Raw genomic sequence first — 23,394 nt, 5'->3', positions numbered from 1 at the left:
ATCCGTTGATGAAGCTAGAGAAACAGGTAGATTAGTAGATTTGGTTATGGGAAAATGAGGTAATGTTCTCTGATTGCCTTTTTCTAGAAAGGAGGGGGCAGGGTTGTCATTTATGAGTCAGATGTAGCATTTGATGTTGGAGGGAGGTGGTAGTGTTTTAAGAGGCATTTTGGAAGATGGAAGAATTATTGACTAGGGAAGATCTAGCAGGCAGACTCAGTTTACTTGACCTTGGTCTTTAGACAAAGTGATTCCAGTTGGCCAAGTAGGGCTGTGCAATCTGTACAACCCTCCCAGAAGAAGAACTGTATCATGAAAGGTAGAGGTAATGTGGGTTCTGCTGTTTGGAACCTTTCTAGCCCTGTGACTGAAAGGATTGCTTCTGGAACATTCCTCAGTTCCATTTTCAGGTCACAGAATATAATAACTATGAATAGGCTGTTGGACCCCAAAGTTTAGGGTCTCAAGTGGGCACCCCAAGAACCCAGACTCCAGTCCAGTTGATGCAATAGCAAGAGGTTTTATTAAAGAAGCTTCTGTATAGAAGGGCAAACTCTGCTCCTAAGAGCAAGTGCTGCATCTTACTGCAGCCCCATGGGGGCTTTTAAAGGAAAAACCCACAGAAGCCGTAAGATTACAGTTCCCATACAATTTCGTTTCACAAGATCATGGTCTGATCACAGAGTGATCACAGGGGGTACAGTTACGTCAACAGGTACATTCTTCCTGAAACCTCAAGGGGGGGTATCAGGGCAGGAGTGGAGTTTACACAAAGGTCACAGTGGTCCTTCCTGGAACACCTGCAACTATCCCAGTCACAGTTGAGCACATCTCTTAACAGAAATCTCTTTACATTGTTATATGGTTGCAGGGGAGATTGAACAATGGCTAAGTCAGCTTGCCCTTGGAACTAGATTTTTAGTTTCTCATTTCCTGGTGCTTGAAGTTTCTCTTTTCCTGAGGCTTGGGGGTGTAAGCCTGAAGGGCTAGGGTCTTTCAAGGCCATAGGCCACAAATTCACAATTGTTCTTTTGCCTGTGTTCATTGAGTATATATATCATGTTTTATGTTGTTACTAAAAATATTTGTGTTGCTCTCTTTGAGAAATGTCTATTTTGCACAAATAATACTAATATAAAGAAGCATAATGCTCTAATTGAGAAACTCACAGTTGTCCTGATAAACATGAAAACTTACCAAAATTTCATAGAACCTTGTTTTCCATTAACCTAGACTTACCAGTCACATTACTCCATACTTTTGTTTGACTACAAAGAAATTCAAAATCTGTTTTTTCTTTTCAGGTGCTGGAGAATCTGGTAAAAGTACCATTGTGAAACAGATGAAGTAAGTTCACACAAGGCCTACAAGGCTGAATTTCCCCCTCTTCATGAAAAGTTCATAATGATTTTATTTTCCATTCATGGTATTGACTTGTGGCTTTTTTCCTTTTGAAGAATCATTCATGAGGATGGCTATTCAGAGGACGAATGTAAACAGTATAAAGTAGTTGTCTACAGCAATACTATTCAGTCCATCATTGCAATCATAAGAGCCATGGGACGGTTAAAGATTGATTTTGGGGAAGCTGCCAGAGCAGTAAGTATTTCTCATTTCCTCTTCCCTTGCTGCTCCTCTGTAGATTCAGTTAAGCCAAATTTGCGTCATGTTTTAGGGAACAAGAAGATAAGATGGATAAGATGGCGTACAATACTGTGTGCTTGTTTTTGAAGGGCTGTCTGTCTGACTCAATAGATAGCGAGTTACCGCTGCCAGCAGAGCCCTGGAAATGGGGTTCTGTAGATAGACTGTAGGTTTCGGTGATGGCTCTATTCAGGGGTTTCCTTCACAGTACCATTGACTTCTATTTTATAATAGTTGATGAGAGCAAATATATACTCTAAAAGACACATTGCGTATTTAGCCCTGCTTTCAGAGCTCCAGGGGTCAAGGGAAAAAAAGTTTCCCAAAATAGATTCTGTAAGGACATAACACAAACTCCCCAATTTAGAAATGATTTTAGGTAGGTTAAATATAACTCTTTAATGCTTTACACACATCAGAATTTAAAAGTCAGTTAATAATAATATTTAGTAGACTTTGAGGGCACTTTGAAGTAGAATATTTGATGGCAGTGGAGAAAGGACCAGGATGAAGACAGGAGACCTTTATATTATCACCACCTCAATTTCAGGAAAGTGCTGGAGAAGTAGAGAGCCCATCAAAGGATGCCAGCTGTGGTCAGTGACATGCTACTTAAGTGCCATGGGAAAAGAAACGAAAGGGACTTGGGGGCTTTGCCTGGAAAGACAAAACTGTATGCTTGTGAGTAGCTTAGGGACTCTTATCAGCTACTCAGTTTATCAAGTGCAAGTTAATATTTGATAAGTGAGAAGTTGAAGGGGAAAATGTTAAAAGGGCCATTGTGACTTCGGTTTGTTCTTGAGTAGATAGATCTTGAGGTGAAGTAAGGGAACAGGATGTAGATTAAGGGATATGGAAGAAAAGAATGGCAAAAAGGGGGGGGGGGAATGTGAGGGACTTTCATTGTCATAGGACATACAGTTCAGGGCCTCTTCCTCCCCGGGCATTGTACTAAGGGCTCAGCAACGCTAAGTGAATGAGTAAGTGAACAACATTTAGCCCAGAGGCTGTTACTGGCCTTTTCTTCTTTTTCTCTTTGAGTTTTATTTAAATTATGTGTCTGGATGTGGATATGCACACGTCTGTGTGGATCCCCTTGGAAGCCAGAAGGGTTTGATTTTCTGGAGCTAGAATTATAGGCACTTGGAAGCTACTTTATGTGGGTGCTGGTTCTCTGCAAGAGCAGTACATGCTCTTGACTACTAAGCCTTTTCTTCAGACCCCCCCATGTTTGGTTTTTAGAGACAGTGTCTTATACTATAGTCTGGGCTGGACTTGAACTCATAGTAGTCTTCCTGCACAGGCTAGTTTTCTCTTCTCCTCAGGGAAATTTGAGAGTTCAATAAAGTCAGGTTTTTATTCTATCTCAGTTCCTTTCTTTTCTTTGTCTCTCGTTGGCTTTTCTTCTGGACTAGATTTCTCCTGTGTTGTTCTTCTCTCTCCTTCATGTTCTCTAACGACTTCTCTCTAGTATTTGTTGTAGTTGATAGTTGATCAATAATACTGTGTTTCTTGACGTTTCTTCTCTGTGTTGACCTGTTCTCCTCTTCTTTATTCCTCTTAGTTTATTTCTGGATGTCTTCCTTTTGCTCTCCTTCCTTCTTTTCCATCATCTGCCCACCTCTATCCCTCTCTCTTGGGTTTACTTCCTTCATCAGGTGTCATCAGGGCCTGGGGAGAGAGCTCAGTCAGTAAAGTCCTTGCTCTCTGTCACAACCTGGGTTTGATCCCCAGAACTCACAAAAAAGCCAGGTGTTGATAGTGTGCACTTACAGCCCTGTGCTGGGGGCACAGGTAGGAGGACCCTGGGGACGCTGGCCTCAGACAGACACACGCAAGGCAGATGCTCCTTAGCTGCAGGACCTGAGATTGTCCTTTGCTCCACACACATGCCCGTGCTCACGCAGGCACAGCTGGGGTCAGTATACTCGTGTGTATACTGAGAGGCTGACTACGTCCTTGCTCCCCTCAGGACTCAGGAGCCATCTGTGTTTACAGCCTCCGTCTAGCCTGATGGAAAGTCCTTTTCAAACAAACTTTTCCTCTTTCACAGTTCCTCCTTTTCTCAGCGCTAAGGGTTTATGTTTGTATGTGTGTCTTTTACTCCTCTACTTTTTAATGGTTGCTAAGAGAGTGGAGAGAAAAGAATAGAGCCAAGTATGGGATGGTTTTCTCTCCTATCTGTTTAAGTTTGTTGTGAAGAGGGACTCTGGAAGCCGACCGAGAGGCTTTATTTTATAGAGGAAGCTTGAGCAGACTGGTGAGCGATCAAGTAGAAAGAGGAAAATGTTTCCCTAAGAACATTCTCAGAATCAGAACAGCACCAGTATATAGTATTTTTAAGTTTCTAAAATTTGAACAACATGGTATTAAAAAAAAAAATACAGGGACTTAATTATTTGTATACCTGCTTGAGTTTAGGTCAATTTTCAGGACTTGTCTAGTTTTCAAATGTTATATAAAGCAGTGTACCATATATGGAAAAAGTCTTACTTGTTATTTAGTGTGTTTGACAATTTGTATAATGCTTAAACATTTCTTAATCATTTGCTCTTTTGTTGTTGTTGTTTTTTGTTTTTTGAGACAGGGTTTCTCTGTGCAGCTTTGCACCTTTCCTGGAACTCACTCTGTAGCCCAGGCTGGCCTTGAACTCACAGAGATACGCCTGCCTCTGCCTCCCCAGTGCTGGAATTAAAGGTGTGCGCCACCACCCGGCTCATTTGCTCTTTTATTTATTTATTTATTTATTTATTTATTTATTTATTTATTTATTTATTTATTTATTTATTTATTTATTGTTGTTATTATTATTTTAAAAGAGAGAAGAGGGCTAGGGAGATGATTCAGTTCAGTGGCCAAGAGTGCTTGTTGTGTAAGAATGAGGACCTGAACTCAAATCCTAAGAACCATCATTACAAGGGAATCATGCATGGTCCTCCGCATCTGTAGCCCTTTCCTAGGGGGCGGAGACAGACAGATCCTGGAAGCTTGTTGGCTAGCCAGTCTAACTAAATGGCAAGCTTGAGGTTTGGTGAGAGACCGAGTCTCAAGGGAATAAGGCCAAGAGTGATAGAGACATCTGACATCTTTCTCTGGCTCTCCTGCATGTACATACATGGACATGCGCACACATATATAAAACTCCCACATCACATGAAAAAAGGCAGGATGCTTGCCTGGCATCCACAAGGCCCCGGTTCAATTCCAGCACTGGGAAAAAAAGATAAATAAAAATAAAATTCAATATTATTTCTATGAAATATATTTTTAAAAAAAGAAAAAAGAAATGAGAGAGAGAGGAAATGCAGATTGTGCATGAAATTGTTACAGAGAGGATGTACACACAGTATTACCAGAATGAATATCGGACAGGATCTTGATGGCAAAGTTTGGCAAGGTTATTTTAAGTGCAATGTGGTGATTTTGTGGTAGTTGTACAAATTGAACATCTGTGTTCCATGGGGCTTTTTGCTTGCTAGTTTTTGTTGTCTTAATAGCTACTTACAATATAAATGGTTGGACAGTGTTGGCGCACACCTTTAATCCCAGCACTCAGGAGGCAGGCAGATCTCTGAGTTTTAGGCCAGCCTGGTCTAATAAAGTGAGTTCCATAACAGACAGAGCTGTTACACAGAGAAACTGTCTCAAAAAACAAAGCAAAACAAACAAACACAAGACACAAATGATTGCTTCTCTTCTCCCTTTTTATTTATGTATTATGTGATTTAGGAAAAAACCCTTATTTTTATAGTTACTTGGAATTTTTAAGGTTGTTAAATATTAGATTTATATAGAGAAATCTTTGAGATCTGGGTTCAGTTTTGTTGTTTTGAGACAGGGATTCTCTGTGTATCCCAGGCTGTCCTGTCTTAACCTATAGACAGTAAATTTAGAGATCTGTCTACCTCTGCCTCCTTGAATGCTGGGGTTAAAGGCATACACCACCACTGCCCTGCTGTGTTCAGTTTTACATTTTCGAATAGGAATGGATAAGATAAATTAAAACCATCAAAATTGATGGTGTTCCTTAGGGAAATCTAGAGACTAAACATTTTCCCTGAGGACTTGATTCCCATTACTGGGCTTTAAGCATCTTACATGCTTCATATCCTTCCCGCCTACTGTCTGCAGTGAAAGGGAAGGAGCAAGCAACCTTTGCCTTAAACTTGACTAATGTCTTAGTCCCTGTGCATGCTTAGACTTTACTTCTTATGTGCGAATCTTTTCATTCCTATGTATTAGTAGACAGGTGCTCTACCACTGAATGAGCTACACCCCCAGCAGGTCCAGGGAACATACACACATGCATGTATGTGTGTGGGCATAGAGTGTGTGGAGGCTAGAGGCTAGAGGTTGACTGCAGTTGTTTTTCTCTACCAGTTTCCACTGTCTCTCCAAATGTGGTGCATGCCATTTTGGCCAGTGAACTCCAGGGATCCTTTCTCTGCTCCCCCAGCAGTGAGTTTACAGGCTCTTGCTGTTGTATCCAGCTTTTACGTGGATCTGAACTCCGGTCCTTCTGCTTGCACAGCATGTACTTTATCACTGAGCCATGCTCCCAGTCCTCAGTAAGGGCTTACTATAACAGAATGGAAATCTGTTACATATACTTGTCTCAGAGACCAGTATCCCCCACCTCCACCCCATCATTAATCATAAGTCATCAGGATAGAGGATTGTGAGTCCATCAGAAGGATGGTGGCATGATATCTGAAGTGTGTGTATGTGTGCCTGAGTGCATGAGTGTGTATAAAATGAGACTCATCTAGTCTTAAAGAAGTGGGAACTCACCTGTCCCTCTCTTAACTGTCTTCCTCAGGATGACGCCCGACAGTTATTTGTCCTAGCTGGCAGTGCTGAAGAAGGGGTCATGACTTCAGAACTTGCAGGCGTGATTAAACGGCTCTGGCGAGATGGTGGGGTGCAGGCATGTTTCAGCAGGTCCAGGGAGTATCAGCTCAATGACTCTGCGTCATAGTAAGTCATTTTCCTTCCTTGAAACTGTAATAGAAAATGATTTGGTGACTCTAGAGATGTTCAGTGCCAATCCTTAAGGAAATGTTTAAGTATTAGAAATGTCCAGGAGTCTATTGGATCCTCTATTACATCTGTCCCTCTTTAAGGCAATCTCTGTGGAACATTTATAGTAAGCAAGTGAGGTGAGACATCTAGTAGAGGTAGGTCGCTGTGTTAAGACAAGGCACTGATAGCCAGCTGGAGGGGAACGTTGAAATTGGACATCTCTTCTCTCGTGATGACACACACACCCCACCCCCTGGTTTGTTATTGTTGTGTTTGAGACAGGATCTCACTGTGTAGTCCTGGCTGGCTTTGAACACCGGAGATCCCCCTGCCTCTGCCTACCATGCTAGGATTAAAGGTGTGCAGCACCACATCTGGCATGACAGCCCTTTTTATACTCTGTCCATTGGCTGTACTGAGTTTTTCTGGTAGTAGTCATTACCACTGAATTTTGTGTGTGGCCGGGGGGTGTGGGGGTGTGTGGGGGGGTGGGTACTAAGGATTGAACCAAAGTCTCGTGCATGTTAAGCACATGCTTTACCACTGAGCTACCCATCCTCAGACCTCCTTTTAGTTTTATTTTGAGACACAATCTCACTCTTGGTGGCATTGAACTCATTCTATAGCCCAGGTAGGCCTGAACTTGTGATCACTGTGCTTCAGCCTTCTAAATAGCTGAGATTACAAGCCTGCAGCACACACCCGGCACCATTTACATCTTGTGCCAGACTGTGGTAGTAGACTTCCATAGAATGAGAACGTGTGCCATAGAATGGGGTTGAATCAGTTCCTTGTCAAGGAAGGTCTCTTGAGTATTAGTTTTAAAAATTGGTAACTAGTACTTTTATTATTACATGTGAACCTGTTTGGGCCACTATACCTTTATTTTTAAGGCCTGTATTCACAGTGTGTTTTAAAAATGTACTTTTGGGGGGACCTTGTCATCTGTACCTGAGTGCATGAGTATTTGTTATCTGTACCCTCTGAACTAGGTAAAGCACTTTTGAGTGTTAAGGTATTTTCTCTAGTATTCTATTCTCCCGTCCTCATTCTGTCACAGATTGTTACAAGAAATTAAACGCTTACTTACTCTTTTAGTGGAAATGATTTGGCAAACGGTAAAAGGATCCTTGTCCACTTTTTAAAAACAAGATTGTTTTTATGTGCACACTGATATAAACTATCAGTAATTCAGTGGTCATCAAAGGTAGATTTTTATTGCTTCTTCCGTCATGTATTGGGGAAGCTCTGCCTCCCCAGTTATGTGCTGTTTATAGAGTTGTAACCCTCCATATTGTTCATCTGAGCTCTCGTATTTGGTTTGTACCTGAAGTAGCTCCACCTGCTCTTCAGGGGTTGTCTAGAATCAGTGAAGATTTAGCTTTTTGTCTCTTTCTCTATTCTATTCCCCCTTTTTTGAAACAGAATCTTGTTATATAGCCCAGGCTGGCCTGACACCCCTCTGTGTTCATCTTCCTGATGGTCTCAGACTTGTGGCCTCCTGCCTCTGCCAAGTGCTGGGTTTACAGGCATACACTAGCAGGTCCACCTGTAGCCTCACTGAGTGGATTCTTCTGATTTTCATAACTCCAATGCCATTCTCTAGTGAGCTGTCAAATAGTTATGTATGCAGCCGACATAAGTTTAAGTAGCTGAGGATTTTGTCTTTTTATTTTCCTAGAGTCTTACTATGTAGTGCAGGCTGTCCTGGAACTCTAGATTCCAGGGTTACAGGTCTGTGACACCTGTAGGTTTGTTTTTTTCTGTATAAGTACATAACTCATTTCATATTAGATATCAGGAATTTTTCTTTAGCAGGAATAAAATTGTCGTGTTTTTAAATTTGCCTTCACAGTATATTTAAAGCCATTTTTGTTACTCTGTGTAGAACCTATTCATTTCCCTATACTAGATTTACTTTTCCCCCCTCATTCTATGATACTGAAGATTTACTGTTTTTCTGCCCCTTCAGTGAGTTTCAGGTTCTACTTTTTTTGTAGTTTGTTGGTACTTGGGATTGAACCTTGGGCCTTACATATGCTAGTACCTAGCTAGTCCCAGAGTCTGATTTTTGCCAAGCAGATCAGTTGACCTGTTGTGTGCATGGTTGGCTTTACCAAATAAAAACCAATGTGTACTTTATCTAGTTACCTAAATGATTTGGATAGAATATCCCAGACCAACTACATTCCAACTCAACAAGATGTTCTTCGGACGAGAGTGAAGACTACAGGCATTGTAGAGACACACTTCACCTTCAAGGAGCTATACTTCAAGTAAGTAACAAGCCTTTTCCTGCCTGTACCTGGCACAAAGAGCCAACGTTTATTTGTTTTTGTTTTTGCGACAAGGTCTCATGATATAGACCTGGATGGCCTGGTACTTGCTGTGTAGACCAGGTTGGCCTCAAACTTGCATCCTCTGCTTCTGCCTGCTGAGTGCTGGGATTACAGGCATACATCACCACACCTGGCTTATTAATCTCCCTTAGTGAGCTTCTCTATAGGGGTGTAAGGTTTTTGTAAGCAGTGTTCCTTGGTTTAGAAACTTAATATATTTATTGACCATTAGCTTCATGTTGCATCCTATTGAAGCCCACACATTTTTTTTTTCCTCCAGGTAGCATCAGTATTTATATCCATTTAGAGGAAATTGAATGTAAAATTAAGTAACAATTTACCTACTGTTAGAGTCAATCATGTAATTGCCAATTTGTGTTGGTTCATATTTATTTTCAAGACATTTTTCTTAGTTGACAAATAGGGATTGGCTGTTGTCAGAAGTACTAAATGGGTAGAAACTATCTTTCACAAATGACTTTGTCCTGACACTGCGATATTAAAACAGAAATATTTTCTTAGCAGCATCACTCCCCTCACTGGTCCCTTCCTGTGAAGTTTAATGGGGTGGAGCTAAACTTGGCTTGGCTTTTGTATTGATATACGCCTAGCACTGTGCTCAATTCAGTTGTAGTGCGATGCAAAAATAGGCCTGGGAATAGGTGTTTTACGGTGGTATGATAACGTAAACAGTAATTGTTTAGAGGACGTGCTAGTGTGTTGAAAGAATTTTCTCATAGCACCAGTCATTCTAAGAAAAAGCCTCCACTTCTCTTTTTGTTAATGGTCTTTTAAATATACTAAAACTGTTTTTGGTTCCTTTTTTTCTGTGTTTGTGACCTTTGAGGTTGGAAGTAACCTTTTCTCCTTCAATGCATGATAAGTTTTTAAGAAGCTACTTGGTTATGATTATGTGTGATATGTGGAAGTCAGCATTATTGTATACATAGGGAACCACTAACTCAGACCCTCAAATGAAGAGTCAGGATTTATGAAGTCCGCACAGGACTTCAACACTAGGACTAATGAAGGTATTGGAATCTTTTTTTTTTTTTTTTTTCCTTTTTGCGTGGCAGTGTTAAGACAGGGTTTCTCTGCGCATCCTTAGCTGTCCTGTAACTCACTTTGTAGTCCAGGCTGGCCTGGAACTCAGAGACTCACTGGCCTTTGCCTCCTAAGTGCTGGGATTAAAGATTAAAGGTATGCACCACTACCATCCAGCAAGGTATTGGAATCTTTTTGTTTGGTTGTTTGTTTGGTTTTTTTTTTTTTTTTTTTGAGACAGGGTCTGTGTAGCCTTGGCTGTCCTGTAACTCACTCACTCTGTAGACCAGGCTAGCCTCAAACTCAGAGATCCACCTTCCTCTGCCTCCTGAGTGCTGGCATTAAAGGCGTGCATCACCAGCACCTGGTAAGGTATTGGAATCTTAACACACTAAACTGGATTTGAAACCCGGTGAATGGTTTTAGGGTAAACTGGCTACTTAAGTACTAATGAACTTAATTAACAAAATCAGAAGAAACTATGTGGATTGCCCTGTGAAGTCATAGGAATGAGATGTTTGTGTACTATAAAATGAATAATTCAGTTCTAATTAAATACCAAGACCAATATTTAGTGTGGGAAACATTTTTGGTTGATGTCATAGATTGATCTTTAGCTAGGTAACCTTGTCTTTCTTATGCAAGGACCAGTACCAAGTCAAATTACTCTCTTTCTATTTGGGATCAGTAGCCAAATCAGATTAAAGTGCCACATCCACTTTATTATTGGCATGTAGATCTCTGATTATGAAGTACTATCACCTCTTCCTTTTCCTCTTCTCTCTAGGCAAAACCACTATCCATTTATTCAAACATTTATTGAGCATCTACCATATGCAAGGCATTGTGTAATTGCTTACTTGCCTCTCAGTTATGAGGTAATGTTTAAAATGTTGATCTGTTAGTGAATAATACTGTGTTACTGTGTACTAAAAGGCAGACTTGGGAATTTGTAGCATTCTGCTAGTTTTATGGAGTTTATAGAAAATGAAATGTAAACTGGAATTATTGGTGTATAATAATATACATTATAATATGCCTCTCTTAGAAAGATTTGTATGGTGAAATGTTAGCCTTTCTAAAACCTTCAAAGAGACTCTGTATTAAGGCCAATTTGTGATTAATCATTTAGCTGTCATGCAAGACCAAAGGTTGCAAAGAACTGCAAGGTCCTCCAAAAGGAAGAGTTGGGTCAGGAAGTGATGGGATGAACATTCACATCAATCATAATTAGAGAAATGACATGTATCTTACTTCTCTTAATCTGTAGGGGTGAAAAACCCCTGGAAATTTAGGCTCTGAGTTACTGAACTTTTCACTCACTATACCAGTGTAGCAGACACTAGCCTTAAAAAACTTCCAGTGCTTTCAGATACAGATCTTGAGAGTGTGTGAGCATTTGGATGCTGATCCATTCAGACTCGGGTATTGACTAAAGACAAAGTAGGGCAGCTGTTCCCATCATTGTAGGAAGTAAAAACGGACACTGTTGACAAACTTGGCTCTTAGAAGTCTAAATCAAATCTGGACTAGAACATAGTGTGTGAGCAGTTGAGGCTTTGCTGCTGCTGCTGATTAGGTTCAAACACGATATGGTGTTGAGAAATACTGGTTAAGTTTATTTATTTTTGAGACAGTCTTGCTGTGTACCACAGGCTGGCCTTGAGCTTGCCATTCTTCCTCAGTCTCCAAAATGCTGAGATCATAGTCATTGCCCCCAAAATTGGCACAAGGATTTTAAGAAAATTATTGATCAAATTCTTAGAATCCTAATATAAAATATATTTTTTTCCATAATTTTCTTTATATGCTTTTTATTAACACAAGGCAAATAAACTCAGGACTCAGAATGCAAGTTGGGTGTGCATAAGCAAGCCAGTTTGAGAGGCAGCATCGCTGGCCGAGGCAAGTCTATAGAAACTGGAGTTGGTGTGCCAGGTGGTCTAGGGTAGTACCTGGCACCGTGGTAAACACCCAGCAAATACTGGTTGTTATGGCTGCAGTTGTCTTAAGCTGTACTGGTCAGCTCTTCTTTATCCTTTCCTTTCCTTCCTTCCTTTACTCCATTTTTAGTTCTTCACTCTGCTGACATTTGGCACATCCAGTACATGTTTTGGAAGGGAGGAGGAGGCTCAGCTGTGGGCTCTACTTTTAGCCACCGACAATTATTTAGACACAGTTGATCTGACCCTTGTCTTTCTGTTATAAATGGGGTTTGAATGTGTGATAATGGGGACGTTCTTAACCGGGACAGACTAGAGAGAAATAGAAATGTGACTTTGCTGAATCTGTGCTTTCTTTCTTTACTCAGAATGTTTGATGTAGGTGGCCAAAGATCAGAACGGAAAAAGTGGATTCACTGTTTTGAGGGAGTGACAGCAATTATCTTTTGTGTGGCCCTCAGTGACTATGATCTTGTTCTGGCTGAGGATGAAGAAATGGTATGTTGAAGCTTTGGATAAAAAGCCATCTGATACATCTAGGAAATGAACATAACTCCTAGGAAGATAGATTGCCACTATTTACTCACTGAAATCAAAACTTAATGCCTTTTATTTTCTTGTCAGTGAGATTAGATTTCCAAAACCATTCCCTGTTTGCTCTTGGTAACCACATTATGTGGACAGAGTGCATCTTGTCAGCCACCCCTTTTCATCCCCTAACCCAAGAATTATATAAATCAGGATTGACTCAGCTTCAGGTTATGTTAATGCCTAACTTACTTCCATGAATTCATTTTGCTGTCTTAAACCTCTTGGTATGTAAATTAATCTGCTTTTCACTTTGCTGCTAACCTGTCGTCATAACCCTGTTTGTTTTTCAGAACCGGATGCATGAAAGCATGAAATTGTTTGACAGCATTTGTAACAACAAATGGTTTACAGACACGTCAATCATCCTCTTTCTTAATAAGAAAGACCTTTTTGAGGAAAAAATAAAGAGGAGCCCATTAACAATCTGTTACCCAGAATACACAGGTAAAGGTCAAGGGGTCTGTTGGCGCTGTGTTTTAGGTCCGCACTGATGACTCACACATTCACTCCTCAGTAAGCGTCTGAGTAAGATCCCTTCACTTTAGAGCATTACTTCCGAGGCCAGTGTCCCGATTTTTGGAGGAAAGTAAAGTATAAAGATTAAATTTTAGCATATGTTCAAAGAGATATAAAAACAAAATCTCTTAAGAAACTAACATTAGTTCCAGAAAGAATTCACAAATAGCTTTATAATGTAAAATGTATATTATCAGAAGTAGAGGTAGTAGATGGAGCCAGTGTGTTCTTCTCTAGGGGCAATAACAGTTATGTGAGTTATTAAAAGGAAGTCATTAGGTAGAACAAAGCATTTCGAGGAGGGGATTGCGTGTAAGACAGTATGGAGGCTAACAAATGGAATATGGCAGTAGTGGAATTTAAGTGGTAGAGGGATGAGGCCCGCCTTCTGTCTCCCTCCGACTGTGGCCGTGAGGAACCCGTGAAGAGTCTCAGTGGGTACTCAGTGGGTACTCAGTACTCTAGCAGCGGTGTGGTGATGGCAGGAAGGTGCTTAGTCAGGGCCGTCTCACGATACAATCAAACCTTTGGGCGGGAACCAGGAGGTGCATCCTAGAAGCCAAGGGCAGGATACAGGGGGTCTGAGAACGAAATTCAGACTGAAGTCATTGCTGGGCACCTCTCTAGTGGAGTAACCTTCGTCTTCACCTCTTTCCTCACCTCCGCGCGTTCTCTCTTTCCTGTCCACTCACCAACCTTCTTGGCTGTTCAGTTCTAAGTTGAAAGATGGCGTTGCCACCATTTCTGTGTCTCCTGCGTTCAATCAGAGGCTGCACTGGGCTTGCACAACCTCGGGTCAAGGTCCTGGGAAAGGACTATGGTTACGGATAAAGAAGGGAGAAAGCTGTCGCCTGTCAGTTATTTGAGATTAGGGATCACAAACAAGGATGCAGGACTCTGCCACTGTGAGAGCTGTGAAAGGGCCGAGTTAGCCGTTTCCATGGAAGGCTCTCATTATCTGAGACACGGGAGGAAGTCCAACGTGTTGCACGTCTGTCTCCATTGCACACTTTTGCCATGGTCTGAATGCATGTCTAGGAGTGTTGGTTTAGCGGGATCTGTGGAGTAACCGCATAGAGATGGAACATAGGGAGAGGTTAGATTTCACACACACACACACACACACACACACACACACACACACACACACACACACACACAAGAGAACATCAGTAATTAACAGAGTGGAGATGGAGGAAGTGACCAGAGACAGGAATATAAAATGAGGAGAGAGAAAAAGATAAGTAAGAAAAAGCTAGCTATCGACAGGAGAGAAATAAAGGTTTGTAAAAAGAAAAGAATCAGAGTATCTTAAAAAGTGAGGGCAGTGGGCCAGTGAGATGGCTCAGCAGGTAAAGGTGCTTGCTGCAAAGCTTGGTGACCTGAGTTCAGTCCCTGGGACTTACATTACAGAAGAAAAGAACTCACTCCTGAAAGATGCCCTCTGACCACCACATGCACACTGTGGCATCATGAGCCCGTATACATACACCCATAACTGCTCATTAAGTGTAATAATTTTTTTTTTTTTTTAAAGAAAGCAAGGGACATGTTTTCAAAGTGAGGAGTAGTGAGTAGTCAGCAGTATTATGTGCAGATAACTGTTCTGGAACTCGCTCTGTAGACCGGGCTGGCCTTGAACTCACAGAGATCCGCCTGCCTCTGCCTCCCTGTGCTGGGATTAAAGGCGCGCGCCACCACCGCCCGGCGAGCTGACTGTTCTTAAAGAGTATGCAAGCAGAATGGAGAGAGTGCTAGGTGCACAGGTAACTGAGAGAGAGAACTAAAGACAAGCCTAGGCTGTCTGTGACCAGAGGGGCTGAAGGGGAAAGAGAGAAAATGTTCACAGGCTAAGTGGTGATCCGATAACAAGAGAGAAGCAGAGGTCATCGAAACAGTGTTACAAGTAGGTGGGAAAGAAAGAATTAAGATTCAAGTTAGCATAAAGGAATAAGCAAATTGTGGCATATGTGTAGAGTATTAACTTAGTCATAAAGAGAACTAAATACTAGTAGGTGCTGTATCTTAGATAAACCTCAAAAACACTATGCTAAGTAAAAGAATCCAAACACAAAAGTCACATAGTGTGTGGCTCCTTTTATATAATGTATCTAAATAGGCAAATCCTTAGAAAAAGGAAGCATGTTGTTGGGGTGTGGGCATGTTACTTAATGATAATAAGAGTATTTTTCTTGAATGATAACTGGAACTAAGGTGGTAGTGGTTCTATAGTGTCATGTTTCTAGAGTAACATACTTAAAAATGGTTAAATATCTATTTGGTGAAATTTCCTTATAATTATGGGGCACAGAGAAGGATTGCTCAATGGTAAAGATTACGTGCAGCTTTTACAGAGGATTCAGATTTGGTTCCCAGAACCCATATGGTGGGTTATAACCACCTGTAACTCCAGTTCCAGGGGATCCAGTGCCCTCTTCTGGATTCCACAGGCACCTGTACACGTGCATATAACAGGCAGTGTCTAAGTCTGTCTACTAAAGGCTTCCCAAGGCCAAAAGATGGTATAGAAGGTACATGACTAGTGCTAGTTATAAATACTGAAAATAAGGCTTACTGTTGATCTTCTCTTGCCCCTCCTCCTTAAAGAGCAGCCGCTCCATTGAGATAGAACTCACCCTTTAAAGTGTGCCGCTAGCTGTGCGTGATGCTCATGCCTGAGTGTTAGCACTGGAGAGGATGCAGGAGGTAGGAAAGTCATGAGTTTGAAGCCAGTCAGGAGTGAGAGAGACCCTGTGTCAAAGTATGTAACTAGGGTCCCACTTCTTTCCCATCTGCTAGTTTGTCTTTGCATTTGCCTCTTTGAAATGATTTGGAAGTGAATGCTTTACCTTCTTGGAATCCTTATTTCAGGATCACTCCAAGGGGCAAAATGTGCTGTTTTCAACAGTTGCTTTCTATAGAAATGGACCCACTTAACTCTTCTACCTCCTTTGTATACTGTCTATGTTTCTTTTTCAGCTGGAATGTAAATGAAGAGGAAGTGAAACTTGTTATTTTCCTCATCCCTTGTGTGATGATTTTATTTTAGTACAGTGGTAGTCTGTTTTCATGAAGAATCTAATGATTATAGAAAAGGCTAATGACAGTAGAAAGAGGAAGAATTCTGTTTGTACCCGATTGTGTTGTGCTGCCTTTCTTAAGTAGATACCGATGGCCTCACTCAGCTGGGTGCAGGCAGCTTGAGAACTTGAGCTGACAATGTTGGTTGTCTGTGTCAGGTTCCAATACATACGAAGAGGCAGCGGCTTACATTCAGTGCCAGTTTGAAGATCTGAACCGAAGAAAAGATACCAAGGAGATCTACACTCACTTCACCTGTGCCACAGACACCAAAAATGTGCAGTTTGTTTTTGATGCTGTTACAGATGTCATCATTAAAAACAACTTAAAGGAATGTGGACTTTATTGAGAAGACAGCATTAGTAAAAGGTAAAATGTTGACATTTTAGTTAGGTGCTGTAGTGGTTAGGTGTGTGTTTTGCCTTTGTAAATGTTTTTCTAATTAACAATGTTCTTCTTTTTTAGCTACTACAATGAGGAGTGTTGAGACCAGACACCATCGTCTGCTGTGTCTTGAGTCAGCTACAAGCATGGCGGGGCCAGGGAATGGCAGCAGCATGCAGACTCTTTAGCACAATCTTCTGTATTAGGGAATGTTTAGTTGGCATGAGATCTTCAAGTTGGACATTGGAATTGGAACAACTGTCAAGTGTGCGTGACTCATCAAGGCATCACTTGGATTTTATAATCTCAAATGTTTAGGGCATATTGAAGTTGAGGTGCTGCATTCCAGAACTTAAATATGTAGCTTACTTTTTTCTTCTTTTTAACAAATCACCAGTACTTAATTTCTAAGGTTTTTCTCACTAAGAGAAGAAAAACTAAAAAAAAAAAAACCTTACTTGTTTGCAAAAAAATCTTCTGAGAACTCAGTCTTAACTATGCACATGATGTGACCAGACATCTTGAAAATATTCCTCTTAGTAGGAACTGTTTGTTTTTAACTCTTGGTACAGTCAGGTGTAATATTTCCATAATTAAAATTCTTCCTGGTTATTGGGACTACATTAATACAGCTTTTCTGAATGAAATCTATGTTCCTGTCATGTTTACAGTGCCATGGTGGCTTCTAAACAGCAGTTATTTTGGAGAGCTCGACAGTCTGCTTCTAGCTCTTGTTTCTTTAAGCTTATGGTGGAAGGTTAATCTTGTTATGCTGATTACCAAATTACTAGATGAGTACTGACGTAATAAGGCAAACTCTGCTTCTTGACAGACACACCCAGGATGACTGTCAATTAGAGATGCAAACTGCTAAATTGAGAACCAATGACTTGCTGCTACAGATCTACTCAACTGACCACTTTGATTCTTGCCTGTTTGTCTCAGTCTTGGGGAATTTTGTACAAGGTGCCCCTTGTTTTCCATCTTCGTGGCCTTTTTTGTTGGGAGACATCTAAAATGTATTAACAGCGCATGCTTTTCCTTTGTAAATGTGGTGCCAAATCCCTGTTCGCCATCGTTTTTACTGTAGCCACGTTGTAGTAGTAATCCTTAGTCAGTGTGTTCTTCTTCTAAAACTTGCATTTTGGGACTTTTTTCCACTTTGTCATGTGTACAGATTTTAATCTGTTACAGTTGGCAGCAGTATTAAAATGGTGAGTAAAGAGTCCAGGATTGCTCCTGCTTGTAACTAGTCCTTTCTGGAAATCCTGTCTTCTGTTTCCTTTTCCTGTGCTGAGTATGCTTTGGCTTTTGTCAGAGAGTGGGTTTAATTAAATAGAAAGATGTCTCTGAAAGTCTAGGTCCTCGATGTAATAGTATTATCAAATCTAGGACTGAGGGCTTTATGTCCAGTCTGTGTACAAGGGATATGAGTCATAATCCAGCTTCCCGATTTACATTGTGCTTGTGTGAGAGCTACAGTCCTCCTGTACAGTCTATAGCAAATGTCATGAACCACTGAGCGGACCATCATAATCCAGCTTCCCGATTTACATTGTGCTTGTGTGAGAGCTACAGTCCTCCTGTACAGTCTATAGCAAATGTCATGAACCACTGAGCGGACCACTGAGGGATGGCAAACAGAGAAAATGCGTTTTGAGCATTTCAGATCAGTAGTTTGAGCAGTGCCTTTTGAGGTCCAGTCTTTTTAGGTTGGATCCACTTCATCTTTTGATGTTACCTCCTACTCATTTAAAAGGTTGGTGGTCAGAACTGCTTCAGAAAGCAAGCCACAATGACCAGTGCCCTTGCTGGCAGCTTTAAAAAGTTTTAATTGTCGTGGGAAATCATTATTATGCAGACTGTATAACTATTATCTGACAAGCATTTCTTTAGGGCTAGGAATATATCATCTGTAAGAAAGAAAAGTCTTGATTTCAATCAGCAATTGACTTAATTCCACAGTGTAAGGGGTTCATAAGTCTTACTCTGAATTTGTCTTTTCTTTATTGTATTCTGTAATATAAAAACATCCAGAAATGAGAACTAGTGAAATGATGTTTTCATAACTTTTCTATACTTTGGGTTTAATGAAATGGTGTTGATAATTAAAATAATAGATAATCCAAATTTAATTTTACTGTAGAATGCATTTTGTATTTTCATTTGAATCTGTCTATTTTTTAAACCTTTCTGTTAATTAAAAATAGAAATTCTCTACTTCTTTGCCTCTATATACCACTTTTATTTGCTTTCTGTTTACATGAAATCATTCTTACTATCCAGGTACCTTCCTTTAGAACAGAAGGGAGGCAGTTTGAGTTTTTAGAGATGACCTGGTCAGGGGAGGGAGGGATGCGGAAATCACCTTAAACCCTCTGAAGAGACGAACTTCTTGGCGGTGGGCTGTTAATCTATAAATTCTAAAGTGTTGCTGTTCAGCCACACTTTCAAATCACTAATTTGTATTTTGAAGAACATTTCTTAGGCAGAGTCAGAATGTAGAAGTTAAATATCCTTTGAGCCTGGAGGAAAAAAGATTGATACTTAAGCCGGGCGGTGGTGGCGCACGCCTTTAATCCCAGCACTCGGGAGGCAGAGCCAGGAGGATCTCTGTGAGTTCGAGGCCAGCCTGGACTACCAAGTGAGTCCCAGGAGAGGCGCAAAGCTACACAGAGAAACCCTGTCTCGAAAAACCAAAAAAAAAAAAAAAGATTGATACTTAAAATGAAAGAAGCCAAAGGTTTCATCTGGAAAATGCTGGAGTTTTGTGATGGATAATGTTCATTTTGAGGTGCCCAGACCTTTGGACTATCTAAGAAGTCATCTAGAAGATTAATGTCTAATTAATAAAAAGCAGTAAGTGAACCTTAGTTGGGAGGATGGCAGCCACAGACTCTGTTGTTGACAGCCATATTTTCCCGAGTGAAAGCTTGGGCAGATAGGAGGCATTCCCCTAATGGACTGTCTTTCCTTACCTAATCAATTCTGGCTTTAATACTACACCTTCTGCCGTGAAATTCCCAAAACTACTACAGATGTTTATCAGTGGATCTTGACATAATATTTTCATCTTGGATAGTTTGAATTCTAAATTGTACAGCTCTGACTCACAGTATCATTTAACTGATGGGTTGTTACTGTTTACATGGTGCTGAAATCATAGAGTAAGTGGACCAATTAAAAAAATTTCTTTTTAAAATTCTCAAATATATTATTATACATACACATAGACTTTTTAGCCAGAAATAACTGCTGGCTTCTTTTTGGTTTTTCAAGATAGGGTTTCTCTTTGTAGCAGTCCTGGCTGTCTGTAGCCCAGGCTGGCCTTGAACTCACAGATCTCCACCAGCCTCTGCCTCCCGAGGGCTGGGATAGAGACATGTGCCCCACCACCTGGCACTGCTGCCTTTTCTCATTCCTTCAGCTCGTGCCCTTTCCTGGCTGTTGTTGCTGGCTGTTGTTGTGGCTTTAGATGGTGCTACTTTGCCCTGACTGGTCCCAGTCATGTCTCTGTCCCTCCAGTTAGCACTGCTGCCGGACTCCTTGGTGGATTGAAGTCACATAGGAAGTAGGGTCAGTCTCGTTCTGGTTGAAGACCTTCCTTGGACTTTTCCCTCTTCCAGATGTTGAGGATGCTGATCACAGTCCTCTGGTCGAAGCTAAATAGCACTCAGGTTGGTGAATGTTAGTGCTTGGGTATCGTGCGTTTCTTGTATGGTTGCTACTAAACTGTAAGGAAAATGTTATCTTAGTTTCTTTGCCTCTACTGCCAGGTAATTATTGTGTTCTTCCTCAGGCTCCATAGTACAAACCAGAGACCTGACCTGGATCAGACATAGTCTCCATGTCACTCTGTGACCACTGTACATTATTATATTGTTTCTAATAAGCACAAAAGAAAATACAGGACATCTAGAGGCTTGCCATGGAAGCTTGGTTTTGATATGAATTATTAGAAGCTAGGAAAGTGATTTCCAGAATGGTCAAGGTCTCTGTTCCTTCATTGTGTTTTTTAAAAACACACACACACACACACACACACATGAATGCACGCACGCACGCACACACACACGCACGCACACACACACGCACGCACGGTTACTGTTTTTGACCTACTTCTGTGGAGGACAACATATTTTAGAATGAGTCAGGGGCTGGGTGTGGTGGTGGCACACACCTTTAATCCAGCACTCAGGAGGCAGAGGCAGGTGGATCTCTGAGTTCGAGTCCATCCTGGTCTACAAAGTGAGTTCCAGGACAGGCTCCAAAGCTACGCAGAGAAACCCTGTCTCAAAAAAACAAACAAACAAACAATGAGTCAGGATAGTACAGTTATAGGGTGGTTGTTGTTTTTTTCCCCCACCTAATACCATGCCTGACATAGCTCAGATATCAGAAATAGGTGACACCTGAGGTCCATGATTAATTTATGCAGATTCCCTGACTAAACTGAACTAAATTAAAACTCACAAAGACATCCTGGGAAAATGTGGGGTTTTTTTTTTTGTTTTTGTTTTTTGTTTTTGTTTTTAAATACTAAATTCCTTGAGCAACTTGTGCCAAAAGAACAGAACAGACTAATATTAGCAAGAACACGTGTACTCATTACAGAACATGCATAATCTGGCAGTCACTAGTGAAGGACAGGTTTGTATTTTATCAGTGACTTAGAATACTTCTGGGTGTTAGGGAATGGCTCAGTGGTTAAGAGCACTGACCGCTCTTCCAGTTGCCAGCACCCACATGGCAGCTCAGAGCCATCTGTAACTCCAGTTCCTGGGGTTGTAACACCCTCTTTTGTTGGCACCAGGTGCAAGTGGTACACACACACATATATGTAGAGAGGCAAAACACTCATACACAGGAAATAAAAATGTCTTAAAATTTTTTTGTAAACTTATTTTCAAACATGCCTTTAAAGTGCGTTTCATACAGACAGTTGGTGTGAGAAATGTTGGTTCAAAAAACATTCCTACATCTTAGGTGCAGATTATTTAATTTTTATACAAATTTTCAAAATTTTGGGACATCCAAACATTTATTTCTACTTCATTTGTTTATAGTGTTTATGCAGTGAAAGGTTTAAAAATCCCATGACAAGTGACTATATGTAATAACAGATAAATATGCAGCACTTATAGGGATCCTAAGGTGGCAGAAGTAATCAATAATTAGTGACACATTATAATCGTGTATTAACATTGGCTAAATTGATTTTGTGTGATCTGGCCTATCATATCATCTTCTACCTATCTCCAGGCCCACCTCAATATTCGTTGGGCTACTCGGGCATGTTAACTGAAAAGTTTGTTTATCTATGCGATTCCCCAAAGATAGAATACAAGAAATTACTTTTTATCTTTGCTCATGTGGGACAAAAGTCCTGAGAAATCTTAAGAGACTGGGAATAACTTGAGTCCTGGGTTCTGTTCTGAACAGGTCATTTTCAGTCTTACATTCCTCTTGTGTTGTCCAAAGATGGGCTGCACTAAATTACTCTTTCCAGGTGTGATAATCTATCATTTTGACCAGATAGAAATAACATTCGAAGATGTATTGTAATGTGCTTTATGATAATCAGGATTATACTACACTGCAAAAAAAATAATAATAATGTCCTACAACACGTGTTTACAGTAGCTGGTGCACAGCACTGCTTCCATTTTGAGGACACGAATGCTTGTTGATCCCGAATTTCTGGTTCTTTTGTGAAACAGGGTGAAGGTCCTGGTTTTATATTTCAGCCATCTTTATTTTCTGCTCACACTGGTGTGCTCCCTTCCGCTGCCTCAGTAGGCCTGTCTGACCTGCCAGAAACTTCACGTTGTTAGCGGGCAGCGCCCCCAGAGGCTCTAGCGCTCGCAGGCCCTGGCCAACAGTGAAGTCCTGGGGGGGCTGGGATGGGTGGAGAGGGCCGTGGCAAGTAAGCGCTCCTCACCCTTCCCCTTCTCCCAGCATCACCAGCACAGCCGGTCTGCAGAGAGCGGGCTGGAACGGCTGTGGTGGCACCTTGAGGACAGCAGGGACCAGTGAGTTGGACAGTGTGATGCTGTGGTCAGGGTAGGAGCTCTTCAAGGATGTGTGTCTTTCTCTGAATGACTGGCGCTGCTTCTGTGTGCCATTCATTTACCCACAGAAATGCCCCAGCCGTGTTGTAAATGTCCTAGCACATTGCTGATCACTTTTCCATTATTTTTACTGCAGGAAAGAACACATAACAAGAACACCAAGTTTCATAATTAAGTATATAATTGGATAACATTAATACATCCCCACTCTCGTATACCTGTCACCCTCATCTATCTTCAATTTATTTCTTCTCCTAGTTGGAAGCTCTACATACTAAATAGTAATTCCCAGTTCCTTCTTCCTCCCAGGCCCTGGTAACCGTCATTCTCTTGTTTTTCATGCTTTTAAGTACTGCAGATGAGTGGATGTATACACTATTTGTCTTATCATGTCATCGTAGTATTAAAAAACCTCAACTCATCAGGTTGATGTGACATTTTAGCAGTCTGTGTCCGGGTTGTCACTTTAATCATGCTGTGGAAGGGAAGTGCCTCACAGTCTGCTATCTAAGGCTGTAAACAGGAACTCAGGCCATCAAGCAAACAAATTGGTTTATTTTTGTGCTGCTAAGTTCAGTTTGGGAACCTGTTTATCTTAGTTCCTTTTGAATGCAGCATTCTAAGAACTAAGGTCACAGTAGATGCCAATAGGGCTGGGTTAGTGAGAAGACTCTGCTGGCTTACAGGGGATAAGACATCTAACAGTGGTGACTAATGTCAATTTTTAATGAGGCAAAAGAAAAAACAGCAGCCTATATG

At 41.0% G+C, this 23,394-nt stretch overlaps 1 protein-coding gene across 2 annotated transcripts in view; it reads left to right on the top strand.

Moving 5' to 3' along the window:
* Gnai3 (G protein subunit alpha i3) overlaps positions 1-17,792 on the top strand; it is a 40,738-nt gene extending 22,946 nt beyond the window's left edge. For both annotated transcript variants that reach the window (XM_076574816.1, XM_076574815.1), the window contains 8 exons: positions 1,305-1,347; positions 1,458-1,599; positions 6,464-6,621; positions 8,814-8,942; positions 12,361-12,490; positions 12,874-13,027; positions 16,339-16,549; positions 16,646-17,792. In XM_076574816.1, the coding sequence (XP_076430931.1) occupies positions 1,343-1,347; positions 1,458-1,599; positions 6,464-6,621; positions 8,814-8,942; positions 12,361-12,490; positions 12,874-13,027; positions 16,339-16,529 (909 nt within the window). In that variant the 5' untranslated portion in view covers positions 1,305-1,342 and the 3' untranslated portion in view covers positions 16,530-16,549; positions 16,646-17,792. The remainder of the gene's footprint in view (positions 1-1,304; positions 1,348-1,457; positions 1,600-6,463; positions 6,622-8,813; positions 8,943-12,360; positions 12,491-12,873; positions 13,028-16,338; positions 16,550-16,645) is intronic.
* The last annotated feature ends 5,602 nt before the right edge of the window (positions 17,793-23,394 follow it).

This window comes from Peromyscus maniculatus, chromosome 6 (assembly GCF_049852395.1).
Source record: "Peromyscus maniculatus bairdii isolate BWxNUB_F1_BW_parent chromosome 6, HU_Pman_BW_mat_3.1, whole genome shotgun sequence".
NCBI lineage: Eukaryota > Metazoa > Chordata > Mammalia > Rodentia > Cricetidae > Peromyscus > Peromyscus maniculatus.
This window is presented reverse-complemented; position numbering and strand designations above follow the sequence as displayed.